We start from the raw sequence: 18,094 nt of genomic DNA on the forward strand, positions 1-18,094 counted from the left end.
AGAGGGAACCAGATGCAAGGATATGCAAACTGTGTCCCTCTATTTGTTGCAAAACTACAAGTCCAATCATGCCTCTGGCTCTGGGTGTCATGCTTGTCACTGTCAGAGTCTTGCTGAGCATCATGGGACTTGTAGTTCTGCAACAGCTGGAGGGCCACAGTTTGCATATTCTTAAGATTGAGGTTTCTTGGTAGGATTGCTTAGATCTGCTTTAAAAAGAAAATTATTTCCTTTTTTATTCTTTCCATTATAGTAATTTGCTATTTAAAGACCAAGTCTGAAGAGCATTACCAGTGAAGAGACATATTTAATTGGCAATTAGCTTTTAGTTTACTTAAAGAAACCTCTAAACACTCTAAAAGATAGACACTGTATTGGAATCAGTGAGAGTACCGGGTATTATTAAATAAAATCAGACATATACAAGATAACTGCTTTCTTTTCAGTGCTGCCAATAACAGGCATTGTTATACAGTGTACAGACTAGATACTTATGGAGCATTATGTATTAACAGCCTTATAAAGCTTGTCAGACTTATATTGATGTGTTCTGTTACAGTATTGTACAAGTGGAAAATTTGCAGGTGTGTGCTTTTTTTTGTCAACATACTTGGCTAGAAGTTGAAAAGACTGGAGCAAGCTTTATATCGGCTGATATCACAGCACTTATTCAGTGTGCCATTGGAGTCCCAGGACAGCAGCATTTTATCAGCAAATCTGCTTACATTTGGCATGCAGGGGATTGAAGATAATAGCAAAATGTAAAAAAAAATCAAATCTACCTCCTGTATTCATCTTAATCTTATATGGTCACACAGTGCATAAAAAGCCAAATATTTTTTAAGATGTTAATATTATAATTACATCATTGTATTTAAATAGTTCTGTCCGTTCCTGAGTGCTTCCTAACAACTTTGCTCGAATTGACTTGATCCACTGCTAAGGTTTCAACTTCTGGCTGAGGTCCAACCTGACTCTGAACAGAGGTGGCATGGGGAATTCGATGTGCAACTCCAACATGGGCCTTCTGCTTCTTCTCTTTAGCTGGACTACTAGAGTCGGAGCGAATCGGAGGAATGACAAGTGGCCTCTCTTTGATAATCTGTGTGTCTGCTGACTGTCTTGCCAATAAAAAGGGAGTGGGGTCTGGCATGGCATCCACAGGTTCACGTAACATTATCTTTCGACCATCTGCCCCTAGTCTGTAGACCTCTGCAAAGTCAGCATTGAGTGGTGTGGACAGACTCTTCTTCATTCTTCTTCTTGGAGTCTCTGGTTGCTTTTCTTTGGGAGGAGATGGCTTGTAACTAGATGTTACTGGGCTGCCAGGAGGGGCAACCTCAGGTGCCCCACTGGTACTGAGCAGCTTCTTTTTGGTAGCGTGCAGCTGTGATGTGAGATAGGCAATGGTACTGGCCCTCTGCTCCAGTTCACTGGACAGCATATTCAATTTATGGCTTTTAACTTTTAGTTCTTCTAAATATTTTTTCTCTCTTTCTTTAATGGTATTTTCAAGCACCATAATCATAGCATTTTTCTGCTCTAACTCCTTTAACAACTCGTTGTTCTCTGTTTCTTTGTCCTTCAGCTGAGCTTCCAGTTCTTCACATCTTCTCCTGAGCTCATCACTCCTTGAAATACTATCACCTAGAAAAGTAAAATTAAATATTAGACTTATATTTAGCTTCAGGATCTTGTTAGTGCTTTTTATTTTGATTTCAGAATATAAAAGTATATTTTGATGTATAAAGATAAATTCCTGGCTGTAAAACATTCATTCAAGGTCCGAAGATGCAAACCTAAACTGCACGTGAAGCAACTTGTTTACAATTCACAGACAGACCCTCCACAATTGACATATACACCCACAATATCTATAAGAGTGATTTAAAACTAAATTAGTTAAGTCTTTCATATACGCTATCGAATTATACATAACTATACATTTTTACATTCAAACAAGGAGCTTTTTGATTAAAAAGAAAATATATTAAAGGGGTACGGAAATAGGAATGGAGAGGGGAAAATGCAATCAGTAATGACATGGTTTCCTAAAATAGAGGCTTGAATGCAAATGAAGGGATGTCTAAAGGGCCATACACACTATAAGATTTTCTGAAGACTTTTTCCTTCAGATTTACCTTTTCTATGTAGTGCAAGGGCCTGCCAGATTGCATACAAATTGTAAATGTTTAGGTTTGACCTCATATTATATGGTTTTGGTAAATCTAAAGGAAAAAGTCTTCAGAAAATCTTAAAGTGTGTATGGCCCATAAGTCTACGGTTCAACAAACCTTAGCAGCATTAGTGCATTGTCATATCTGTAATGCTAAAAACAAATAATAAGTGAAGTAATAATAATAATAATAATAATAATAAAAACGGTATAAACCTCCAATGGCACTTGTCTTTTGTCTTGTATTCCTAAACAAAGTGGAATGCTCCATATTAGCAATTCTTTTTTTTCTCCCATATATTAGCAATTCTATATTCATTTACAAACTGGGCTGGCAATGGATCTACTTTGCTTTTTGTTTTATATGTCCGATTATCATGCAAGCACCTGAATAAAGAAAGAGTGGGGTTCTGATAGATCTGGGGACATCCATTTATCCACACTGTGCTTTATTATTCACAAGGGAGAACAGTGTACTTTGACTCCCTGGTAAAACAGGAGTCAAAGCTGGAGGTGAGCAGCTAGTGAATACCGGTGGTGGATTTTTTTTTTGGAGCACCTGTTGTTTGATTACTACACACAGAGGTGGCAAGATTATTCATTTTCAACAGAATAATAGTAGCGCTGAAACACTATATAAGAGTTCCTAAAATAGACAGTGGATGTCCACTAAAATAACAGTGTGGTAAAAACTTAGTCCTCACAGTCTTTAATTGACTAATACCATAAGTCTATTAACGGGTGAATTTAAACATCAATCCCCCTTCCAGATCTTCAATAAACATGAAATTCCAATGTTATTAATGGTAGTTGTTGGGTAAGTACTGCAAAACCTCCGTGTAGTCTGGTCGGGTCACCACAAATCCACCACCAAGTGCAGGGGGACAATAAGAAATGGCCACTCACCGGATAGATATGCTCACCTACTCTCATAAGTGAGCACCACTCGCATAATGATCACAAATCCACATGTCACCATAGGATAGGTTAAATCGAGCAAGAGATGGTTCCCAATCCAGTGTAGTGTCCCTTTTCTGCCAATGTCTCCCAAATATGTGGAAAATAAACAGATATCTCCTCTAGTGCAATACGTCTCATAAGGCTTTATTCCAAAGTAAAACAACACATACTGCACTCACTTGTAGTTGGATAAATCACAGCATCTCTCATAAAAGGCAGTATCGGCGCCCCCAGTTGAAGTCAGGAAGTGACGAAACGCGTCGGGGCGTGGCCAGACGACGCACCCAATCGTGGTTTACGGCAGCAAAGGACATCCGGAACTACCCGATCTGGCGTGGAGCCACATCGGATTAGGAGAGGGGGTCCCGATACTTTTATGTATCTTTTATATCTTTTATGAGAGATGCTGTGATTTATCCAACTACAAGTGAGTGCAGTATGTGTTGTTTTACTTTGGAATAAAGCCTTATGAGACGTATTGCACTAGAGGAGATATCTGTTTATTTTCCACATATTTGGGAGACATTGGCAGAAAAGGGACACTACACTGGATTGGGAACCATCTCTTGCTCGATTTAACCTATCCTATGGTGACATGTGGATTTGTGATCATTATGCGAGTGGTGCTCACTTATGAGAGTAGGTGAGCATATCTATCCGGTGAGTGGCCATTTCTTATTGTCCCCCTGCACTTGGTGGTGGATTTGTGGTGACCCGACCAGACTACACGGAGGTTTTGCAGTACTTACCCAACAACTACCGTTAATAACATTGGAATTTCATGTTTATTGAAGATCTGGAAGGGGGATTGATGTTTAAATTCACCCGTTAATAGACTTATGGTATTAGTCAATTAAAGACTGTGAGGACTAAGTTTTTACCACACTGTTATTTTAGTGGACATCCACTGTCTATTTTAGGAACTCTTATATAGTCAGTGCTACTATTATTCTGTTGACATTGTTACCAAATATTCATATTTGTTCAAGTAGCAGCTTCAGGGGTATCATTTCATTACCAGCAGTTGCTGGTGCATCCTAAAGCGTGGAGATAGTCACACAGTTTGGGCGGTAACTGAGGATTATTATTTTATCAAGATTATTCATTTGTTTGGGATTGATCGATTGCTACTGGAGAAGTGTATTGTCTTTTGGACATTTTTGATGCCAGTCTTTGTTCTAATAGACACACTGCATATATGAAAATTAGTTTTTTGATTTCACCTTGGGTGTATTGTGATTTAGCTTTATTTTGACACAGTTAATATATGTTTATACATATACTTCCACATGTGTAGCGAATTTTGTGCACATAGATCACTTTTTTGAAAAATATGATTGAGGTGTGCTAATTTTATATTTATATTGCTGTGAGTGAGGTGAAAACACTTGAGTACTGGTAGATAACAATTCACAAATTTTCAAGTAATTTTATTTTAATGTATTTAATTGCACTGATTTAAATATATTGTTAATGGATATTATACACCTAATATCTAGAATAGGTCTCCTATCTGTAGACATGCAGAGGACCCCTTGGCTCAAATGCGTATGACCATTGATGGCCTCTTCAGCACATCCCTGAAAAATGTAATCAAGGACATCACAGGGGGGAAGAGCACCCTTTGCAAAAGAAGTCTAAGCCTCAGTCTGGAAAACTCTGAGGCTAAGGGGAGTTTATTTTATACAGTAGCTCTCAATCCTCCAAATCCGAAGCCAAGCGTGGTTCCACTAAAAGGCCTGAACTCCTAAATCCTCCAAATCTGGCAAATCAGTCTGGCAAGTAGAGATGGCATCAAGAACATTAGAGGTGTCATATGTGGCCTGGTCTATTGCCTGAGAAGACAGTTTACCATCTTCCAAAGCAGATCCGGCAGTGTCCTGTTAGTGATATTGTTCAAGTTTAGTCACCTAGCCTAAATTTATTTTGGTGGGAAACATCTTAAGGGCTCTTTCACACGGGTGATCTGATCAGATCCGCCTGTCAGTTTTTTAGGCGGATCTGATTGGATGCTCCATGCAGCTCTATGGGGCAGCGGATGTCAGCCGAGACATGTCCGCTGACACCAGCTGCCATCCGTATCCGATCCTGTGCGTGAAATCTGGACGGATGGAAACCCTATTTTTCCATCCGTTCAGTGATCGGATCGGATGAGAGTGGACAGGCGGTCCGCTCTCATCCGATCCCCCATAGAGAGCAGCGGGGGCTGTGACACCTCCCTCTCCGCACTGCAAGCGAAGACGGAGCTGTCATCCGCCGGCTCAGCGGGGATCGGCGGATCGATCCCCGCTGAGCAGCACGGATCTGCCTACGGAGGCGGACCGTGTGAAAGAGCCCTAAATGTCATAAAGTGTATAGGTGTATCAGTGGTACAAAACAGGATGAGATGCAGGAAGCAACTGTAGTATGCATGAAAAGGTATGTGCTAAGTGAAGCACTCACAAAATGCCACTCCAGGCCACACTCCCATACAAGATTACAAATTTTAACAGTCATTTTTTAGGCCCTTTGTTACGCTTTTCCTTAATTGCACACTTTTGTGTGCTGTTCAATTATAGTATTTTTGTGTCCTGTGTCCTCAAGCCAAGCTCGACTTGTCAAAGCTGTATAGAAACTGATAGGCAACCTGGGTTTCTGGCCAGCAATAAAGACACAGGCCTAACACTACCCTACTCCAACCAAAAAGGAAAATTTGGTATGGGTTTATTTGCTCTTTAAATATTTATTACCTCAAAATTTAACAAACATCCATATTTCTCAAATCAAAGGCAACGAATATGCAATATGTTGCCTCAAGAATATAAATGATTTCATAGTATTCATAGAGCTGACCCTTTCCTGTACTCAGCCCTATCTAATCATCAATGAAGTAGTCAATTATTCCCATTATCATTTGCTATTGTAAAGTGAAACAGTTTGGTGAGATTCACCTTCATATGCAGTACCAAGCAGGAGGACACAGACGATTAAAAGCTGCCATATGGACACTAAACGTTTCATGTTCAAAATTATTTTTGATTGCTTAATTTCACTGTAAGTTGACAAAGTAAGGTTAAAAAATGCTAAACACTGCTCAATCCATTTAAATTGTTAATTAAGAATTTCACTGACTTACATTCTCTATATCAGTAACTCCACTGATAAATCCTTATACTGAAGGTATAAATTATAGTAAGAAAAAAGAATAACATTTGAAATCTGAATTAATTTGCAATGACTGTTAGCCATCACTACCTATTTTTGCAGAAAATTCTAACATTTTACTACACTGTAAAGGAAATGCTTCAAAGCTGCTGATAAACTTACTTCCCTTCGTCTAACTGAATGTAAGCAGAGGAAATAACACTCCTGGCTCAATCAGCAGAGGTTAATATAAACCCAACTCTGACTTAATCTACTCCAAGATGCTGTTTTCATAATTTTCTGCAAGTGCATATGCATACATGAATTACAACTTATGTCCTCCATGCAGAAAGTACTCCAAAAAAAAAAAAAAAGTATGTATGATTGTATTCTACACTGCTCAAAAAAATTAAAGGAACACTTTGAAAACACATTAGATCTCATTGGGGAAAAATATCATGCTGGATATCTATACTGATATGAACTGGGTAATAGGAACGAAAGGATGCCACATCATTTGATGGAAATTAAAATTATCAACCTACAGAGGGCTGAATTCAGGGACACACCGAAAATCTAAGTGAAAAAATGATGCAGCAGGCTAGTCCATTTTTCGGAAATTTTATTGCAGCAACTCAAAACGGTACTCAGTTTGTATGGCCCCCAGATGCTTGTACCGCATTTCCCCCGAAAATAAGACCAGGTCTTATATGACTTTTGGCTAAAAAAAAAATGCATTAGGGCTTATTTCCGGGGAAGGTCTTATTTGTCCTGTCTTTTCTCCCCCTCTCCCTCCCTGTCATCTCAGGAGTCAGTATCTCTGTAATCCCCAAAATAAATTCTAGTTAAAGTCCTTGTAAAATCATTTAATCCGCTCTGTAAATGGATTATATAAATGTCCAGTGTGTGTCTTTATGTAACATTGTAGAAAATGCCTGGCTTATATACAGCATCACTGGGCGCTCATATGACCCACCAGAGCTCTTCTTTCTAGCTCAGAGCACTGCCGAGGGAGATGCCGAGATCCCCGATGACATCAGCTCTGCTCTGAGCATTTAGAGGGAGGGGGCGGTGATGTGAGCTAGGAGGAGAGGAGGAGAGCTCCGGCGGGTCACAGGAGCGCTGTAAATAAGGTAATTTCTACAATCATGTTACATAAAGACACACTGGACAGGATATAACTGGATTTTTGACTTACCGTGAAATACTTTTCTCTGAAGTTCATTGACAAATGCAGCTTCATATCTTCTTAAGCCATTGGGTTATGCTCTTCCCATCTGGAATAGGTCACTAGGCAGGAAAAAGCTTTCAACATGCCTATGGGGCAGTCCCTGCAAAGCATAACCCCACACACTCTGCTACAGCCCTTCGTTTCATTGCAAGCAGTGTTTAGAAGACAACAACCCCATTCCACTCATAATTAGAGGGGTGGGTGCTGTGTCTGTCAATGAACTTCAGAGAAAAGGATTTTACGGTAAGTCAAAAAAAAAGAAGTTTTCTCTATCGTTCATTGACAGACGCAGCTTCATATCTTCTTAGCCATTGGGACGTCCCAAAGCAGTATATTCATGAGGGGTGTGAAAAACAACGCAAAGAAGAATGTAATTTCCCAAAGGCTGAACGTAGCCAACAAGGAACCCAACCAGGAAAAACTGGAGCTCACCTAGATAAAACATACACCCTCATAGAGAAAAAAAGATCTCTTTTAAACAGCAGCCTGCAAAACCTTGTGGCCAAAATAGGCATCCGAAGATGCCAACATATCTACCTTGTAGAATTTTGTAAACGTGGCAAAAAGCCCAAGAGGCACTCCGCGCTCTTGTAGAATGCGCCTTCACCGGAAAAGGAGGAACCTGACCCTTCAGTGAATAAGCCTAAACCCCCCTCTGCCTGATCCATCTGGATATGGTCGCAGCAGATGCAGCCAATCCTTTTCGAGGACCTTCGGTAAGGACAATAAGAAAGTCTGATTTCCTGAAAGATTTAGTAGCTACCAGGTAAACTCTAATTGCCCCAACCACATCCAAAGAATGCAAAGCAATTTCCCTGGGATGCTTGGGCTTAGGAAAGAGGGAAGGCAGCACAATGTCTTAATTCAAATGGAAATCAGAAACCACCTTAGGAAGAAACGACTGATTAGGACGAAGTACCACTTTATCTTTGTGGACCACCAGATAAGGTGAACGGCAGAGGACAGCGCCGCCAACTCAGACAACCTGCGGGCAGAAGTGATAGCCACCAAAAAGGCAACCTTCTGAGATAATGGTAAGCAGGGGAATCTCCCTAATGTTCTCAAAAGAAGGTTTTTGAAGAACCAATAACACCAAATTCAGATCCCACGGAGGTAACGGGGATCGCCTCAGAGGCGCCATATGACGCACCCCCTGAAAAAAAGTGTGAATCAGGGCATGCATAGCTAAAGGACGTTGGAAAAAGACAGCCAAAGCCAACACTTGGCCTTTGATAGTGCCCAAAGCCAAATGCTGTTCAACCCCTTTTTGAAGAAAAGTCAAAACCCTAGCAACCGAAAAACAAACGAGGATGCACTTTCAACGATTCACACCATGAAATGTACGCTTTCCACGTACGATGATAGATCTTCCTGGAAGTAGCCTTCTGGCCTTCAACAGTGTAGGAATCACAGAGTCAGAAAGACCTCAATCCTTTAATACCTGGCTTTCAACAGCCACGCTGTTAAAGCCAGCGACTGTAAGGCAGGATGGAAGACCGGCCCTTGAGACAGCAGATCTTCCTTGAGAGGAAACCTCCAAGGACCATCAGCGACCAACCTTACCGGGTATGCGTACCTAGACCGGCGAGGCCTGTCTGGGGCCACTAGAATGACCGGAATCTCTTACAACTCTATTCCACGCAGCAGCTTCGGCAGGCGTTTCAGCGGAGGGAACGCATAGATCAGCCGATACTGACCCCAAGGAGCCACCAGTGCGTTTGTGGCGTTGGCTAGAGGATCCCTTGAACTGGCCAAAAACCTCTGAACCTTCTTTTGTTGAGTCGAGAAGCAAACAGGTCAACATCGGGTGTCTCTCCTGCACACACAGGAGGTGAAACACCTCCGGGTGCAGGGACCACTCCCCATGATCCAACACCTGATGACTCAGGTAATCTGCCTGCCAGTTCTCCACCCCTGGGAGAGCAGAAAGAGCTGGGACAAACCTATCTGTCCAATCCAGAATCTCAGCCACCTCCCGGGCCACCAAGACACTCCTGCTGCCCCCTTGATGATTGAGGTATGCCACGACCGTGGCATTGTCTGATTGAATCCGGACCGGGCAACCTTGCAGGTGACCCATCCAATGCCTCAGGCAAAGCTTCATCACTCTGAGCTCCAAGATATTTATCGGCAGCTTGGACTCTTCCACCGTCTAGGATCCCTGGGCGCAGAGTTTCCCCAACACTCCTCCCCAGCCTGACAGGCTGGCGTCAGTGGTAACCACTGTCCAATACAACAGCAGGAAGGACTTGCCTTGGTGAAGTGCTGACGAGTGAAGCCACCACAGAAAAGCAGCCTTTGTGTTGTGACTCAACCGAATCAAAGCATACAAGGATTTTGGATCCTTGTTCCATTTTACGAGAATCTCCTTTTGTAAGGATCTCGTGTGAAACTGAGCAAACGGAACCGCTTCGAAGGTTGATACCATCAGACCCAAGGCCCGCATGAAAGTCTGCAGAGAGGAGAGATTGTTTGCTAACAGCAACCTGATCGCCCCTTGCAATTTTTTTTCCTTTTTCTTGCGACCCGGAGGTAGGAAAAAGCCGCCTATGAGCAGTAAATTAAGGCCCCCCGTCTAGCACGTGGTGCCTTACCCTTATAGGATTGAGGGAGGAGAGTACTTCCCACCCGTAAGGCCTTTGATCAACTCTTCCAGGGAGGATCCAACCAACCTCTCCCCCGTAACAGGAAGGTCAGACAGAGCTTTTTTGGAAGCCTGGTCTGCAGACCAGGTTTTTAGCCACACCATGCATCTAATAGCAATCCCCACCGTGGACACTCTGGCTACCAGTGGAGCCGCATCCAGTGACGCATCGCATATATACAGAAGGGCTTGAACCATTTGATCGAGCCAAGAGCTCAATCAGCCCCGGGAGAGCTGTCCTGTTTCCAAGACCCGTTTTAGCAACTTCACCCATTCAGTGACGGTCTGCGACATCAGGGTGGTCACAAAAATTGGTTTCAATATGGAGCCCATGCTATCACATGTAAACGGCGGGACAGAGACTCAATCCATCTGTACGTAAAGCCCTGGGATTCTTCCACCGGGACCACAGAAGACTTATTCAGTCTGGAAAGTGGATGATCCACCTTTGGTGTCAAGTTCCACAGAGCGAAGGGATAACGGCGTTTAAAAAAATGCTTGGGCACCACTAACGTGCTTAATGCGCCTCCACTGTTCATTGACAATATTGTCAAAATGTTCTGGACAGGGGAACACTTTGCCCGATTTCTGGAATTTGCGGGTGCCAAAAGATACCTGCGGTCCTGACACTGTAGACTCATCCACCATTTTTAGAGTTTTTCGCACTGAAACTATAAGTGCTTCCACCAAAGCACTTTCCCGCACATCGTCTGACGAGGACAGGTCCTCTTTGCCATCAGAATGCGATGACACAGAGCCAACAGGGTGGGATGCGTCTGTGGCGGCCACATCAGCCTCTGAATCCTAAGATACAACAGAGGGAGGCGAAGGCAAAAGGCGCTTACGGCTAGTGTTACTTTTTAACGCTAAATCCACTTTTGACACTAGGCTTTCCAAAACTGCTGTAAGAGCTGACAGGGGCTGCGGCCCAGAAGGTTCCGTAGTCGCACTGAGAGGGTCTCTAGGTGAAATTTTGTCCTTGGACTCCACGTTCATTAAATTTAAAAAGATGCAGTGTCACTTTAAAAAAGTCGCAAAAACGCGGTACTGCAAGTCCCAGCCTAACACAGTCTGCTATCAGTGTGTGTGAGGAAACCCACAGGAGATACCTTTACCAAACCGATCAGGAGACTTGCAGGAACAATCTGTACAGCAGAGAGAAATGATCTGACACAGGAAGTGAAAGCATCTGGGTCATGCCTAGAGTGTCTGAAGCCTTGCCTATGCTGTCCAGCAACGTGGACCATAAGAAAATGGCCGCCCCATGCATTCCTATGGGGAAGATTTAGAAAATGGCTGCCCATACATTACAATGAGGAATTCTGACATTAATGTAGGGCAAATCTACAGCATTTTCACCGTAAGAGCTGTGAAAATGTGGAATAGACTCCCTCCAGAGGTGGTTCTGGCTAGCTCACTAGATTGCTTTAAAAAAAGGCCTGGATTCTTTCCTAGGTCTACATAATATAGATGGGTACTAAAAAATTTTTTTAGGCAAAGTTGATCCAGGGAATATCCGATTGCCTCTCGGGGGATCAGGAAGGAATTTTTTCAATACTGTTTTTTTTTTTTTTTGGTTGAACCGGATGGACTTGTGTCTTTTTTCAACCTGACATACTATGTAAAATGGCAGCCCCCACGGCGAGCCATGTGGTCTCCAAGACCGCTAGGGGGGTCACTGACAAAAGCATCGGATAGTCCCCAAGAGGGGACCCCACCAGAAAAACCGCCCTCCCCCCGCAGAACTGCCTCAGCGACCACAATATATCCACCCCTCAAAAGGTAGGAACCTGTAGTGGGGGGGGGGGAGGGTGGAACAGCTGAAGGGGGGCCTGTTATGTCCGAGAGGCCAGGGGAACTGAGGGATACCTGAGGGTCCGACTATTCCAAGGAGGAGGCCCATGTCCACTCTGAGACCGCCAGAGAAATGGGGGGACTCTTACTCACCATACCACGGATTAGGTGGGCGCCACTCTGAGCAGACTACCTCCCACCCGAGATTGGGGCGCTACCAGCCAAGGGGTAAGCTGCGACTCAGGGCGTTCCAGGTCCTTCGCATCCTAGGGAGACGGTCCACTCGCCAGCTCGTCCCCAGCCATCAGGGCTCTGTCGTGGCGAGGCCTAGTGCTGGACTCTAACCTGCGCACGCTCGCTGGCCAGGCTGGGAGACCCTAAGGATCTAGAATATCCTGTCTGAAACCCAGCCAGCTGTTGCTTGTATTTCTCCAGGAACTATACTTAAAGAATAAGTACAAAAGAAAAACAGGTTCCCAAAAAATAACAGCTAAGACCAAAGTCCCAGCAGGGAACTAGGTCCTACTCCTGAACTAGGCAGGAACAAAACTAAGGGCTGTAGCAGAGTGTGTGGGGTTATGCCTGCAGGGACAGCCCCATAAGCGTGGTGAAAGCTTTTTCCTGCCTAGTGTCCTATTCCTGATGGGAGGAGCATAACCCGATGGCTAAGAAGATATGAAGCTGCATCTGTCAATGAACAAAAGAGAAAATCAGTTTGCAGCATGGAGTACATGATTTTACAAGGACTTTAACTAGGGCTCATTTTCGGGGTAGGGCTTATATTGCAGCCACCCTAGAAAACAGAGATAGGTCTTATTTTTGGGAGAACACAGTATGCATGCCTGACAACGTCCTGGGGTATTTCCTCCCAGATCTGGACCAGGGCATCACTGAGCTCCTAAACAGACTGAGGTGCAATCTGGTGGTATCGGATGAACTTAAAAGTAATGTCCCAAAGGTGTTCTATTGTATTTAGGTCAGGCAAGTGTGGGGGCCATTCAATGGTATCAATTCATCCTCCAGGAACTGGCTGCATACTCTTGCCATATGAGGCCGGACATTGTCATGCACCAGGAGGAACCCAGGACCCACTGCACCAGCGTAGAGTCTGACAATGGGTCCAAGGATTTTCTCCCGATACATAATGGCAGTCAGGGTAGAGGTCTGTGCATACTTCCATGGAAATGCTTTTCCAGACCATCACTGACCCACCACCAAACTGGTCATGCTGAATGATGTTACAAGCAGCATAATGTTCTCCATGGCTTCTCCAGACCATTTCACGTCTGTCAAATGTGCTCAGGGTGAACCTGCTCTCATCTGCGAAAAGCACTGCGCATCAGTGGCGGACCTACCAATTCTGGTGTTCAATGGCAAATGCTAATTGAGCTCTACGGTGCCAGGCAGTGAGCACAGGGCCCACTAGAAGACATCAGGCCCTCATGAAGTCTGAAGTCATGAAATCTGTTTCTGATTGTTTAGTCAGAGACATTTCACAATAGTGGCCTGCGGGAGGTCATTTTGTAGGGCTCTGGCAGTGCTCATCTTGTTCTTCCTTGCAAAAACAAGCAGATACCGGTACTACTGATGGGTTAAGGACCTTCTACGGCCCTGTCCAGCTCTCCTTGAGCAACTGCCTGTTTTCTGGAATCTCCTCCATGCTCTTAAGACTGTGCTGGGTGACACAGCAAGCCTTCTGGCAATGGCACATATTGATCTGCCATCCTGGAGTTGGACTGCCTGTGCAACCTCTATAAAGGTAAAGGTATCTCCTCGTGCTACCAGTAGTGACCCTGACCCTAGCCAAATGCAAAACTAGTGAAAAACAGTCAGAAAAGATGACTACGGGAAAACAATTTCAGTGGCCTCCACCTTAAAAACCATTCCTGTTTTGGAAGTTGTCTCATTGTTGCCCATCTAATGCACCTGTTAATGTCATTAACACCAAATCAGCTGAAACCAACAACCCCCTCTGCTACTTAACTGACCAGATCAATATCCCAGGAGTTTACTTGACTTGATTCTATACTCTGATTAAAAGTGTATTTTTTTTTTTGAGCTGTGTATATACAGTGGTGATCGAAAGTTTGGGCACCCCAGGTAAAAATTTGTTTTAATGTACATAAAGAAGCCAAGGAAAGATGGAAAAATCTCCAAAAGGCATCAAATTACATATTAGACATTCTTATAATATGTCAACAAAAGTTAGATTTTATTTCCATCATTGACACTTTCAAAATTACAGAAAACAAAAAAATGGCATCTGCAAAAGTTTGGGCACCCTGCAGAATTTAGAACATGCACTGCCCCCCCTTTGCAAGGCTGAGACCTGCCAGTGTCATGGATTGTTCTCAATCATCGTCTGGGAAGACCAGGTGATGTCAATCTCAAAGGTTTTAAATGCCCAGACTCATCTGACCTTGCCCCAACAATCAGCACCATGGGATCTTCTAAGCAGTTCATAGAAAACTGAAACTGAAAATAGTTGACGTTCACAAAGCTGGAGAAGGCTATAAGAAGATAGCAAAGCATTTCAGATGTCAATATCCTCTGTACGGAATAAGAAATGGCAGTCATTTCTGTTAAGAAATGGCAGTCATCAGGAACAGTGGAAGTTAAAGCAAGATCTGGAAGACCAAGAAAAATATCAGACAGAACAGCTCGCAGGATTGTGAGAAAAACAATTCAAAACGCACGTTTGACTGCACGATCCCTCCAGAAAGATCTGGCAGACACTGGAATTGTGGTACACTATTCCACTATAAAGAGATACTTGTAGAAATATGGTCTTCATGGAAGAGTCATCAGAAGAAAACCTCTTCTACGTCCTCACTACAAAAATCAATTTTGAACTTTGCAAATTAACATATAGACAAGCTTGATGCATTTTGGAAAAAAGTTCTGTGGACCGATGAGGTTAAAATTGAACGTTTTGGCCGGCATGAGCAAAGGTACGTTTGGAGAAGAAGGGGCACAGAATTTAATGAAAAGAACCTCTGTCCAACTGTTAAGGATGGGGGTGGATCAATCATGCTTTGGGGTTGTATTGCAGCCAGTGGCACAGGGAACATCTCACGAGTAGAAGGAAAAATGGATTCAATTAAATTTCAGCAACTGGTAACTTGATGCCATCTGTGAAAAAAGCTGAAGTTAAAGAGAGGATGGCTTCTCCAAATGTATATTGATCCTAATCACACCTCGAAATCCACGGGGGATTACATCAAGAGGCGTAAGCTGAAAGTTTTGCCATGGCCTTCACAATCTCCTGACCTCAACATAATTAAAAATCTATGGATAGACCTTAAAAGAGCAGTGGGTGACAGACAGCCCAGAAATCTCAAAGAACTGGAAGACTTTTGTAAGGAAGAATGGGCAAAGATACCTCAAACAAGAATTGAAAGACTCTTGGCTGGCTGCAAAAAGCGTTTACAAGCTGTGATACTTGCCAAAGGGGGCAGGACACGATATTAACTCTGCAGGGTGCCCAAACTTTTGCAGACGCCATTTTTTTGTTTTCTGTTATTTTGAAAGTGTAAATGATGGAAATAAAATCTAACTTTTGTTGACCTATGGGGATGTTTGCAGGTCTACCAGATTGTTTGAAAATTATTGATGCCAATGGGTACCTTAAAATATATACTGACTAGATTTACCATATATACCTTTTTCCTAGAGTAAACATGTAGCATATACAGTATCTCAAAAAAACAAGTACACCCCTAACATTTTTGCAAATATTTTATTATATATTTTCATGTGACAACACTGAAGAAATGTCACTTTGCTACATTGTAAAGTAGTGAGTGTACAGTTTGTATAACAGTGTACATTTGCTGTCCCCTCAAAATAACTCAACACATAGCTATTAATGTCTAAACCACTGGCAACAAAAGTGAGTAGACACCTAAGTGAGCAAGCCCAAATTGGGCCCAATTAACCATTTTCCCTCCCCAGTGTCATGTGATTTATTAGTGTTACAAAGTCTCAAGTGTGAATGGTGAGCAGGTGTGTTAAATGTGGTGTTATCGCTTTCACTCTCTCATAGTGGTCACTGGAAGTTCAACATGGCACCTCATGGCAAAGAACTTTCTGAGGATCTGAAAAAAAAAATAAAAATGTTGCGCTACATAAAGATGGTCTAGGCTATAAGAAGATTGCCAAGATCCTGAAACTGAGCTGCAGCACGGTGGACAAGACCATACATCGGTTTAACAGGATAGGTTTGACTCGGAACAGGCCTCACTATGGTCGACCAAAGAGGTTGAGTGCATGTGCTCAGCGTCATATCCAGAGGTTGCCTTTGGGAAATAGACAAATGAGTGCTGCCAGCATTGCTGCAGAGGTTGAAGCGGTGGGGGGGTGAGGGGGATGGAGGGTAAGCCTGTCAGGGCTCAGACCATACGCCGCCGCACACTGCATCAAATTGGTCTGCATGGCTGTCGTTCCAGAAAGAAGCCTCTTCTAAAGACGATGCACAAGAAAGCCCACAAACAGTTTGTTGAAGACAAGCAGACTAAGGACATGGATTACTGCAACCATGTCCTGTGGTCTGATGAGACCAAAATAAATGTATTTGGTTCAGATGGTGTCAAGCGTGGCGGCAACCAGGTGAGGAGTACAAAGACAAGTGTGTCTTGCCTACAGTCAAGCATGGTGGTGGTAGTGTCATGGTCTGGGGCTGCCGACACTGGGGAGCTACAGTTTATTGAGGGAACTATGAATGCCAATATGTACTGTGACATACTGAAGCAGAGCATGATCCCCTCCCTTCTGAAACTGGGCCGCAGGGCAGTATTCGAAACATGATAACGGCCCCAAACACACCTCAAAGGCGACCACTGCCTTGCTAAAGAAGCTGAGGGTAAAGGTGATGGACTGGCCAAGCATGTCTCCAGACCTAAACCCTATTGAGTATCTGTGGGGCATCCTCAAAACAGAAGGTGGAGGAGCACAAGGTCTCTAACATCCCCCAGCTACGTGATGTTATTATGGAGGAGTGGAAGAGGACTCCAGTGGCAACCTGTGAAGCTCTGGTGAACTCCATGCCCAAGTGGGTTAAGACAGTGCTGGAAAATAATGGTGGGCACACAAAATTTTAACTTTTTTTGGCCCAATTTGGACATTTTCACTTAGGGGTGTACTCACTTTTGTTGCCAGCGGTTAGACATTCATGGCTGTGTATTGAGTTATTTTGAGGGGACAGCAAATTTACACTGTTATACAAGCTGTACACTCACTACTTTACATTGTAGCAAAGTGTCATTTCTTCAGTGTTGTCATATGAAAACATATAATATAATAATTACAAAAACGTGAGGGGTGTACTCACTTTTGTGAGATACTGTATACATACATGCACACACACTTTTGGATATTTATTGGACAATTTCAGAGAATGGCTTAGTCCACATAAAGCAGAAAATAAAATATTTATGAAATTGCCATACTATATTCCTTCACAAGCTCAGATTTCAGGCTGCAAGCAGTGCTGTGTTTTGGAAGTGGCATCACATAAAAGCCTGGTGTGCGTGCTCAAGGACAGTAATGGCCAGAAAATCAATATGAAGGGTCAGTTGTTTTTCCCCGGTCTAGCTTTGTATTGATGTGTCAGCTAAGAATTTATCAATACAACCTGCAACAAGTTTTCATGCAAAATCTATAACTGTCCTGTAAATGCCTCTCTTGAAATTCACAGGGAGTTTTTGGAAATAAGGCACACATGCAGTGAATGGCTGGTGATCCATGCCAAGTGACACTTAAAAAGAGACAGCCAGTTTATACACACGCAAAAGTATTCCATACATTTTTGAAGTCTTAAATATAACCTAATAGATTTATAACTCTATAATGAACTAGGCAAACATTGATACTATTTTATCGTAGAACTATTAAAACAAGTTGCAGCACTGTCTTAGCAAATCCTTAAAATAAAAGTCACGAAGGAAAGCACGAGATGCCCTAAGAAGAGGAATCATTACAAAGAAAGCAGTGTTTGCTGCTTCTAAATGCCAAGTTGGCACAAGCTCTTGTCTTCCTTTATCACCACCATCTCATAGACTGGACTTTTTCTACCATGCTTATGTTTTCTCAGTGCATTTTGGATTGGAGGAAAAATGATCCTTTCTTTTTACAGTGTTTAAATAATTAACATTATGTGTACACAGTG

At 43.0% G+C, this 18,094-nt stretch overlaps 1 protein-coding gene across 4 annotated transcripts in view; it reads right to left on the minus strand.

The window, feature by feature from the left end:
* Positions 1 to 287: 287 nt before the first annotated feature.
* CCDC92 (coiled-coil domain containing 92) overlaps positions 288 to 18,094 on the minus strand; it is a 100,446-nt gene continuing 82,639 nt past the window's right edge. For all 4 annotated transcript variants that reach the window (XM_082245684.1, XM_082245681.1, XM_082245683.1 and 1 more), the window contains exon 4: positions 288 to 1,647. In XM_082245684.1, the coding sequence (XP_082101810.1) occupies positions 875 to 1,647 (773 nt within the window). In that variant the 3' untranslated portion in view covers positions 288 to 874. The remainder of the gene's footprint in view (positions 1,648 to 18,094) is intronic.

This window comes from Pelophylax lessonae (genome assembly GCF_965119305.1).
Source record: "Pelophylax lessonae genome assembly, chromosome: 1".
Classification (NCBI taxonomy): Eukaryota; Metazoa; Chordata; class Amphibia; order Anura; family Ranidae; genus Pelophylax; species Pelophylax lessonae.